Source organism: Alligator sinensis, unplaced genomic scaffold (assembly GCF_000455745.1).
Source record: "Alligator sinensis unplaced genomic scaffold, ASM45574v1 scaffold284_1, whole genome shotgun sequence".
In the NCBI taxonomy this organism is placed as follows: domain Eukaryota; kingdom Metazoa; phylum Chordata; order Crocodylia; family Alligatoridae; genus Alligator; species Alligator sinensis.
Genome location: NW_005842105.1, coordinates 1,930,797 through 1,942,048, shown reverse-complemented (window position 1 = coordinate 1,942,048; position 11,252 = coordinate 1,930,797). Strand labels below are relative to the sequence as shown.

At 42.8% G+C, this 11,252-nt stretch overlaps 1 protein-coding gene across 1 annotated transcript in view; it reads right to left on the bottom strand.

The window, feature by feature from the left end:
* SMYD3 (SET and MYND domain containing 3) overlaps positions 1-11,252 on the bottom strand; it is a 705,011-nt gene that overhangs the window by 125,001 nt on the left and 568,758 nt on the right. Inside the window, exon 12 of the mRNA XM_025205137.1 lies at positions 2,729-2,839. Within this exon, the coding sequence (XP_025060922.1) occupies positions 2,729-2,839 (111 nt within the window). The remainder of the gene's footprint in view (positions 1-2,728; positions 2,840-11,252) is intronic.

The window sequence follows — 11,252 nt, the reverse complement described above, 5'->3', positions numbered from 1 at the left end:
GGATGCCAGCAAGGGTGTCACTTGCGGGGTGCATAGACCCCAGCCCTAGGAGGGGCGATTACTGACGAGCCCGAGAGGGGCCATACTGAGCCCGATAGGGGCAATATTGAGGAGCCCGAGCAGGGCGATATTTAAGAAGCCCATAACGGGCGGGGCAAACCTGGTAATAGGCCTGCACCATAGGGAAACCCAGGACGGGGGCGGCGTGCCGCGGTGGACCCTGACGGAAGGGGTTAGTGGCACAGCGCCCCAGGAGAAGGGCAAGGTGTTGCGGTTGTCCCCCGAAAAGGGGATAGCAGCGCGGGGAGCCCGTACCAGAGAGGGTATTAGTGCGGTGAGCCTAGAGGACCGGTGGACCGAGAGGATGTCCCCGAGGGGACTGCCCTATTGTAGAGGAGGCCCAAGAGCGGGTGTGTATTTTGACCAGACAGCGTCTATCCCATCAGCGAGGCTTGGGGCGTGGTATTAGGGGTGGTAGGAGCCACGCGTAGCCCATAAGGCTAGGGTGCCTGAGGAGCACCCATTATACCGGGAGACCCCCAGTGGGTCCGAGAACATTCGGGGACAGAGGTCCCGGCTATCCGTGCCCAGGGAGTCGTAAGGCAGCCTCCCAACCTTATTCAACAGCAAAGACGTGGCGGGCGAGAATCGAGGGTGCCCTTGGGCTGAATTGGCACGGAGAGAGGGCCTTAAGGAGATCACGGCCCTCCTGACAGACCCCGCCGTGACAAAACCTTTGATGACTTTTCAGGAAGTTCATCTTTCTTAAATATCACTGTACTTACTCCAAGATGAATTCAGTGGATACAGGTCCCTAAAACAAACCTCAATGATACTTGAAAAAAATAGATTTTAAAAAAGGAAGAAACATACATCTCTTCCCTTCAGACTGATTTAATAATTTTACGTTGCCATCACTTTTCATGTAGAACTCCAGCTGGTCAAAGAGTTCTGTGCACAGATAGGATTTTAGCATCAATTTAATATGTAAATTATTCTGCTAGGATCTGTTTTTTGTGAACTGTTGGCTAGAGTGCTGTAGGATTTGTTATACATTTCAAGGATCCAGCATAGCTTTAGAGGAATTATGCTCACCAGATTCCCTTTCTCTGACACCAAATATTCAGAAACTTTACATAATTGAAATGTAAACTTTGAATATCTATCTCTGCTTTATCAAATACAAATTCCTTCTTGAATCACATTATATCATTGTGCTCCTTGGAATCAGACTTTCATTCAGTTTATGTCATATTCTTTTTTGGTCTGATGCCAAGGTACATAATGCCAGTATGGGACAGACCTAAAAGTGGCACTACAAAATGAAAAAAAATGCTGTGTATAATTAAATGAAAAAATAAACACAGCTATAGCAACAAGCACTGCCTACACGATCTCACAACACAGGGAGTGAGCCAAGGCTTTTTATCTATGTCCACGTTCAAACCGTCAGTTGTGCTGGAACCAGCTACAGAGGTGTGTTTGGGCAAAGAAGGAATCTTGCACTTGGATCTTATTTTGGTATCGCTTAGTCACCTGCTGCTCTACAAGTAAGTTTGTAACTACAAAGTGATCATGAAGAGAGGCTGCAGGTAGCTAAACCTATTGTGAAAAGAGTTTCACGACACTGGGATAAACTTGGCTCCCATGGCATGAGAGGTATGACTTTGGATCTTCTTCAAAAATACCATATTTTCTCACCTACAACACACCTTGGAACAAAATAAGCACCTTGTGTTTGACCAGCAGAATATAAAAATAAAGATCTTTCCTTCTAGTAAGTAACTGAATAGCAGCAGCTAGGAAGCTAAGCCTGTTTGCTGTTCTGCTCCCTATGAGCCTCGTGCAAATTCTGCCGGTCACCAGCAGAACTGTTCTTGCTATATTTCTCACATATAATGTGCACTGCAATTTCCAGCAGCTGGTTTTTGAGTAAGAAGGGCTGTATGCAAGAAAATATGGTAATTTAGCATTAGTACTAAGGCACACAACTTTACGCAAAGCTTATACAACTGGTTTCAGCTAAGGGCCCTGGCAGATGTTACAGCTGTTTCAGTCTATATGCCAGTTTTGTGCAACAAAAAGAAACCAGCAAGCTGTCTGTGATAGGATAAAAATGGCAGATCAGTCCCTAAAATGGGGTATCTGCAACAAGATGAAGGAAGGGAGGAAGAAAAGAAGGGGAGAGTGCCTGAAGCCCTGACAGCTTGCCCAGCAGTAAGCTGTCAGGAAGCCGAGAGTATGCTTCCCCGGGCCTGGTCCTGCCAATCAGCGACTGGGCAGAAGGTATCTCTGTACCAGACTCGGGGTACATCCTGTCCAGCCCCTCTGATTGGCTGATCAAACTTTGTTGCACTACAAAAATAACATCTCCTTGATCCCTAACAGCCATGATTCTTTTTTTGAAATCTCTTGTGTTATATTAACTCACAAGTTCAAAGGTCCTGGAAGCTCAAACTGGTCTGATCCATGGTATCAAGGACTGAAAAACATTTTCTGTTTCTCCAAGCAATAGAGACTTTAACAAATAAGCCTTCTTATCATGTAATTGACTTTTATGCTTTTCTTTCCTTCACATTTATCTTTCCCAGAAAAATAAACAGTAGAAAGGGCAAGGACATTTGCTTCTGGATTTTGATAGTCAAACAAGTAACAAAAGATAAGCTCTTACAAAAAGGGAAGGAAGAGACTTACAGGCCTTGAGAGAGGTCTTTTTTACTCAACCTACCTTGTTCTGTGTTTGGCATTGAAGACAGTCACATTCAAAGCAATACTGGCGCTTCAGTTGTTTCTGGCGTTCATTGCTGGGCATCAGTGACTCAATATAGCTGATGGTAAGCTGTGTGCAACAGAGAAAAAACAGCTGTTATATTTTGATAAAAACTCAGCAAATGTTAGAAACACAGCTAGTTGAAATTTTGACCCAAGACTTCTTGTCAAAAACATGATTTAAGTGCACATTTTCCCACAGAAAGATGTCAATTTGACAGGAAAAAAAACAGAATTTACTACTGAGAAAATATGCAAAAACTTTTTCATATCAACATTTCCTGAACAAAATTTTAATTCTGAGAGAACTTCAGAGATTTCAACTTTTCATCCTGCTTTAGGACAAAAACATAAGCTGAAAGGTCCACATTTCTGGGGGGATAGAAATTCCAACTAAATGTAAAACAAAAGGACATTAGCTAGTTCTGGAGTCCTGTACTCTCCAATGCTGTTGACATGAGGAGGTGACTCATCCACTGTGAAATATAGTTTCCCTATAAATGACACCAAAGATCATAAGAAAATAGGAAAGTAGAGCTGGAAGGGAACTTACAAGGTCATCTAGTCCAGCCCTCTGCTCAAGGCAGGATCATATTTGACTAAACCATTTGAGCCAAATGCCTGTCCAACCTGCTCTTGAAAATTCCCAAGTTTAAAGATTCCACAACTTCTCTTCGTAGCCTGTTCCAGTGCTTGACCAGCCTCATTGTCAGAGAGCTCCTTGTAATCTCCAACCTAAATTTCCTTTCCTGCAGCTTGATGCCATTGCTCCCAATCCTATCCCCTACAGCCCCAGAGAAAAGCCCGTCTCCATCTTCTCTGTAATCACCCTTCAGGTAAATGAAGACTGCTCTCAAACCCAGCCTCAGTCTTCTCTTCTCTAGAGTCAATAACCCTAGTTCTTTCAGCCTTTCCTCATAAATCTTGTTTCCCAGGCCCTCAAACAATTTTGTCCTCTGCACTGGAATTTCCAATCTGCCTGCATCCTTCTTGAAGTCGGGGCCCAAAGCTGAACGCAGGACTCCAGGTGCAGCTTTGACAGTGCTGAACAGAGTGGAAGAAGCACTTCCCTTGATTTGCAAGTGACAGCCCTATTAACTTTTTTTTTTTTTTTGGGGGGGGGGGGGGGGGGTGGTTTTTCTTCTTCTAGCGTAGCTTATGGTCTAGTGCAGGGCTGAGCAAAATATGACCTGTGGGCTGGATCCGGCCCACCAGGCAATTCCATGTGGCTCGCGGGGCCCGTCCGTAAGCCAAAAGAATGATCACGGGCCCTAGGCCTTGGCTGCTCCTTTGAAAGCCAGCACCTCTATGCTGGAGGTGCAGATCTAGTTAAGTAACCAACACCCCACCCCAGCCTGGCCTAACCTGCCTCCAACCCCAGGGTAGGGGGCACTGGAGACAAGAAGCCTCTGCCTGGCAGAGGTTTTTGCCTGGTGACCCTGTGGCTGTTTCCCAGCCTTCCCTCCCTGCGAGAATGGAAATGGGAGCTAGGAACTCCCATTGGGGGGAAGGTGGCTGATAGCACAGAGACCTGCATGCTATGGGATCGGGCTTCCCCCACACACTGCAGGAGCAGGGGAGCTGTGTGCTATGGGGCTGGGTGGAACTGTCCCTTCATGTGCCACCATGTGTGGCTGGGAACTCGAGTGGGAGCACAGGAGCTGCGCGTTATGAGGCCAGGTGGGGGCCCACACACTGCCACCCTGTGCAGTCAGACTCAGGAGACAGCGTGAAAATGTGCACTATGGGGCTGGGCTGAACTGGTCCCAAGCACGGCTGCCGAGTGTGGCTAGGGACTTGGGCATAAGCACAGGAGCTGCACAATATGGGGCCAGGCAGGGCTGGCCCCACATGCTGCCATCACATAAGGCTCTGGGGACTCCGGTGGGAGGACAGGAGCTGCATGCTATGGGGCTGGGGGCAGGGGCTGGCCCTGCTCACTGCCACGACATGAGGCTCTGGGGACTCGCACACTCCAGGGACTCTGAGGACCCCCCCTCCCCCATACACACCCCACACACACCTACACCCTTCCACACACACCCCACACCCCCCAAACCCACACATCCACCCATCTCTACCCCCATACCTCCCAACCTTCCGCGCACACTCACACACTTCACCCACAATGCCTACACCCTACACACCCTCCATACCCCACCGCACACAAAAGAAACACAAAAATACCCCCATTTACACTTCTGAAAATATTGCTAAGTGCTCATAAGAAAATATACAGTAATCATCACTGAAATAAAACACATTTCTAACTCCTTAAATTCTTTAATACACAGAATGAATTATATTCAACAGTGAATTCTTTTATAAAACACACACCCATTGCATTTGTTTTAAAAGCTTTGTAGTTTAAAGTACTGTGTGGACATCCATTTATGATAAAGAGACACTGTTACAAGCCCACTGCCTAGCTCTAGCCCAGACCAGCACTCTTGCTTAGTCGTACACACTGTAGAATATAGGATATTTATAGACCACTCAAACACTCTAAAGCACCCAATTAGAAATTGGGTTGCATTACTTAATTTTGATCTTAGACACAAAATAATAGAAGGAAATTCTCACATGGTTCCAAGTTACATCATCAGACTGAGCTCAAAAAGAAATTACAGAAAAACCTTACCAATTTGCACTAATGACTGCAAAAAGCATCGTCAGTAACAGAATGTTGCAAATTAGTGGGTACTGTAATTAAAGAAACAATTAACAAGCATAGCTAATAATGCCGTTACTTTGTTCATTTGTTATTATAACTGTAATTTGATCGTATAATACATAAGAGTTAAGTTAAATGATCATTTTTAAGGTTGCAAAGTCAAGTACTCAACATTTCCACAAGCAGGGACTTGAGAAAAAATGGTATGTGATTATGTAATTAAGGACCGTAATATAATACAAATACCCAAGAAGGCCAAATAAAGATTTCACAACCAACCTGAATTTGGGTATTGCCCAACTTTTGACTTTGAAACTTAATAAATGGTCTTTTAACATAGTTTGCATCTCTTTGTATGTGTGCCTTTCTGCTTCTGCCTGTTTATAATTTTGCAGATTTAAAAAAAAAAAAAAAAAAAAAAGAAGGTAAAACCAGAAAAATCTATTGAGTCAATTTGTATTGGATCATGCATACATAAGTTGGCAAAATCCATGGGGTTCAAACCTGTAGATCCACTGCACAGACCTCTGTGGCTACCAGTCCCAATCTCCCTCACCTGGCACCTCATCTATTCTCAGTGTCCCCTATCAGTTCCTTGTCCCAGCCACTTTTCTCAGCCAGTTCCAGTTCTCTCCTCATCCCCCTGGGACTTCTCTTCCCCCCCCTCCCCACACCTACTGGTTTCCAGTTCTGCTCTTCTTGCCCAGCCAGGTCCATCTCCTCCACCAGTCTCCAGTCCTGTCTCCCGGAAGTCTACAACCTTCCCCGAGCAACCCCAATTCATTCCTTTTTGCTCCTCTTCTCCAGGTCTGGTTTTTGTCCACTGTGCTTTTGAATTAGACAGACCTGGCTCAGATACAGTCTGAGGTATCACAGAAATCTTCTGGGAGTAACCATTTGTGTGGAGTCCATCATTCATGGTCAGAAAACTGAGAAAAATTTATTAGATTTTGACGCAGGTGGGTCCAAATATTAGATGGGACGTTGTCTTACACCTGAATGAAAAACTATAACCATACCTAATAAATCACCTCCTGCTTTGTTTAACTCCAGGCCCTTTTAGTTGTTGTACTCTACACAGGAGTACAAAGTGTGATGCAGATATTTTCATAATATGAACTAACCTGAAATGACCAATTTATTTCTCATAGGACAGATGGTAATAGTTGCTACCAAAATGCTCTATATTTGAATATATGACCAAGAGGCAAAAGGTGTCATACTATTAATAATCCTTTTAGTGGAGCTTTAAACTCTCATGATTCTTTTGGTACGTAAAGGGCCTCGTCCAAGTCCCATCAAAGTCAGAGGGAATATTTCCACTCATTTCAATGGGACATGGATTGAGTCCTCAGTAAAAAGGATTTTATAATTTCCAGATTGAACGGGAAAATGTAATTACAAATTTTAAAAACATGGCCAGCCTAACAGTGACTAAGTCTATACTAATCACTTAATCAGTTAAACATAACAACCTTTTATTAAAGTCTCCCTCAGACTCATTTTAATTTTGGATCTGTTCATTAAATGCAAGGCTCATTTAACTTATACATATTTATGAAATATTCCCATTTATCAAATATTGCCCGAATGTTGTTTTGCATGTAGGATGTATTAACACATTAATTTTGCTGACCAAAGCTTTGCCACTTTATTGTATTTCTTATAAGAAACATAGTGCATCTTTCCCATACAACTAGAAGAATATCTTAAATATCTATTAAAAATGCAGGAAAGTATTTAATAGCTACAAGATTTACTGGTGGTAGACTATTCCCTGTGAAACAGAATTGCTGTCTGGGTACACTTGCACCATCAAATTCCTAATCCACTTTTCAGCTTTTAGGAGATATGAACTCTGTTGCTCAGTAGCATCACTAGGGTAGGGCAAGAGGGGCACCAACACCAGGCACCAACTTACATGGGGTGTCAGTTTGGCCCTGTTCCCCCCAAGGAATCCTTCCCATGGGAGGTACAGAGTCAAGCAGGCACAGTCCCATGCCCAGCAGTGCATGGAGGGGGAAGGGGATGAAAAAACATCATAGGAGGCATAGCTCTGCCCTCAGAGCTGGGAGGGGGAGGAAGGTGTACCAGGAGCAGCTTCCCATGGAGCCCATGTCACTGCCTCTCCCCCAGCTGCAGCAGCCCAGCCCATGCTACTAGGAGGCAGGCAGCAGCAACTGCAGCTGTTGCTGAAGTGAGAAGAGCCAGGGCATACAACGCTCCCCATGCTCTCCCTCTCTCTAGTGGTCAGCATCAGCACAGTTCCCTCCCACCCTTGTCAGCTCACCCTGGGCACTGGCTTGTTGTGCCTCTGGTATCCCTAGCTCTGGCACGGGTAAGTTAGCTAGCTTCTCTGAGAGTCCTAGTTTCCCTGTATTTAAAATGAACAGTATACTTTCCAATCCCACCTGATTATGGTTAGCCTAAATTAATTCACAACTCTATAACATGCTACCTGAAAAAAAGTCCTTGGGTGGAAGGTTCTATAGAAACTGGAACTCAATTTATTTTTATGTATGCAAACACAGGCATGCATTTTCACTACAGAAAAGCAGGCTATCCATCTTTGGAAACTGTTGCCTCCAAGGTCACAGTATAAATATATATCTAAAAGCCTTTTCATGGTCATTGTTAAACCAGGTAAAATAAATGGTGACTGAGATGTGAACTTATTGTTTTGCTACTTTAGACAACCAGCTTCTCTGCCCCAAGGAAAAATTTAAATTAGAAAACTGCAATGTGAGAAACACCAGTTAATGGGCTATAGGCCTGTTTTTGGTAACAGAGACTGCAGCTGAAAATCTATCATATTCATATCATATGCTGTTGTAGTGATAGGAATTTGGAAAGTGTAAGTAGCACAGATTTAAATGACCAGCTAATGGGCTGTCTTTAAGACTTGGGTTTAACAACAGGTCAAACAATGTACAGTGAAAACACTTAGTCTACTTTCAAGTCATTACTTAAAGGGAAAATTGATAAGTGATCTTCAGAGCAGGTTTCTCTGAAGGTTTTCAAAATGTGCCTGAATAAAAATGAACTTGATAGCCCAGTTATCCTTGAAGAATCCAGGTAAATGATTCCTGCCTTGTAATCTCTTAGTCCAACCTTTTTATACCATTTTCTTGCTCTCAAAAAAATGAAAGTAAAATGTAAGGAAAAAATCTCTACATAATGTTAGGAGTTTGACCTAAAGTAACAAAAGTCATCAAAGCTAAAGCTAACATTACTGTGAGGAGGAGGATGGGGCTCTTTAGCCTGGAAAAGCGCAGGCTCAAGGGTGATCTGATGGCCACCTACAAGTTTATCAGGGGTGACCACCAGCATCTGGGGGAACGTTTGTTCACCAGAGTGCCCCAAGGGATGACGAGGTCGAATGGTCGCAAACTACTTCAAGATCGTTTCAGGCTGGACATAAGGAAGAATTTCTTTACTGTCCGAGCCCCCAAGGTCTGGAACAGCCTGCCACCGGAGGTGGTTCAAGCGCCTTCATTGAACACCTTCAAGATGAAACTGGATGCTTATCTTGCTGGGATCCTATGACCCCAGCTGACTTCCTGCCCTTTGGGCGGGGGGCTGGACTCGATGATCTTCCGAGGTCCCTTCCAGCCCTGATGTCTATGAAATAATTAATTCAGAGTGACTGGAAGCAGACTTTAGTGTCCTGTAGCCTTATTAGAGACATGCAGAATAAAAATTTCACAGCTGAATTCTATCATCATTTCCTTCTTCCTGTTATTAAACTCAATTATGCTCTGAACCATGGTAAAGATTAGGGTCAAGAGAGCACTAGGTGACCTTCTCTAACTCTTGCTTTGACAGAGAGAGATTGGAGGTTGCTCCCAAGCGTGGTCCATTTTCCCTTCACGTCTCCTACCCCCATGGTGCTCCCATGGCATTCCACCCTGCCCGTGCCTGCATCGCTGGCTTTACAAACACCAGTCAGCTTTGCTCTGAGGATCTCTCAGCCTAATGAGCCCAGGTGCAGACCCACATCAAAATAGTTATATTGCTTCCAGTTCCAGAGCTAGTACGCACAATAGCTAACTCAGGTGTCTCTGTGGTTGTCTGCTTCGCACAGTACGGACACACCCTGAAAGCACAGTGTTTTTGCGTGTTTATTCCATACCACTAAATTAGTGTAAAGCTGGTCATCTGTAACTGAGTTCTGTAACTGTTCAATCCTGAAAACCTAGGATTGAACAGCTGGTTTCCTAAGTAAAACAAAGACCAAACAATTATCAGTGTGGCCAACTCTTGCAATTTTTTGTTAAAGCACCAGCTCTCAAAATCACAAGATTATACCAGAATCTCAGCTTTCACCTTAAAAAAAATCAACAAAACTAGTACGATAATTGTGGAGGCAAGCTTGAAAATATATATATCCTAAAGGCTCAAACACCAGGTAGCAAAGAAAACAATCCAAAATTTTTCAATTAATATATGTACTATTTTTCACATAGGATCTCCTGATTTTTAAATTGTTCTTATGATTTGGAAGGACCTGACTTAGATGTTTTTAACACTTGGAAATGTCAATACTGAATCCTCAAACTTATTTGAAAGTTGTTTTTTCCTATGTGATATTAAGCTCTATTAGGTCTTCAGCAAAGATACAGCTACATCAAACCCAACAGTTTTTGCCAATGGAAATTTGGACAAACAATTCCTTCCTGTTTCAATCTGCCTGATTTCTCATATCCTAAGATTCCATTTGGCTTTGGGATTCGAAGAAACTCAAAAGCTCAAAGCAAAATTTGGTCAAAACCATTGAATGTTCAATGGTTTTTTGTAAAAAATGTGCGAAAGTAAGATATTCTCCATGGAAGTGATAATCCATGAAATGGCCCCAGTTAGCTCAAAAATTGGAACAACACCCAAAAGAAGGGAAAAAAGGCAAGCTTGTCATTTTGAGGTTCATTTTAGCTGATCCATTCTTTTTTTTACTTACTTGGTCTATCATCTAATCAAAATTATTTGTACTTTAGGGCAAGATCTCGCCTTCATTCTGATCTGTATTATATTAAACTTTAATGAAGTCTCTCCTCCTGGCTTACAATAATACTTAGGCCCACTCTGCCCTCCTCTTTATATTATGCTCAGAAAAGCATATTGTTCAGCACCACTGACTTAAATTCCATTTTTCCATTTCCCTTTTGGTATAATGGGGATAATAATTCATGCTGGTAAATTGATTTTAGACACCTCAGATGGAAGTCACTATAAAACTGTAACATAACTTTTATTTTGATTGGTCTAACAAAAACATAAAATGCTTTTGCTTGGTATTATCTTGGCAATGGCCCCAAGCTCCCAGCAAGCTTGTTATAGATGGATAATAAAACAACACTGTCCCTTTTACTAGTCTTGCTGTGAGTCACTACTGTCATTCTTATTTCCAATAAGGTAATTTGATTATTCACACTTCTATTTACCACACATTCTGTCTTTAAAACTAGTTTAAGACAAGATCAAGATGTTTTTCTAATCCTTACAGCCCTGCTACATGTTCAAATTAAACCTCGATAGAAACCAGCTATAGAGTTGTTATAAATTTTGAAGCACTAACTTTATAGCTGGTTGGCTCTTTTTATAGCCAAAGAGCCATTTTTATTGTGTGCTAATTACTTTGCACTTGTGGTGGGCCTAAATTTATTACAAGATTAACCAGTTAATTGTGTGATAATTAGTTTGCACTTGTGGCCAGACTTACTTTGCACGTGTGGCTGATCTAAATGTACTGCGTGATTAACCAGTTAATTGCATAATATATGCCACAAGTAGCAGGAAGCTTAGAACTGTTTTA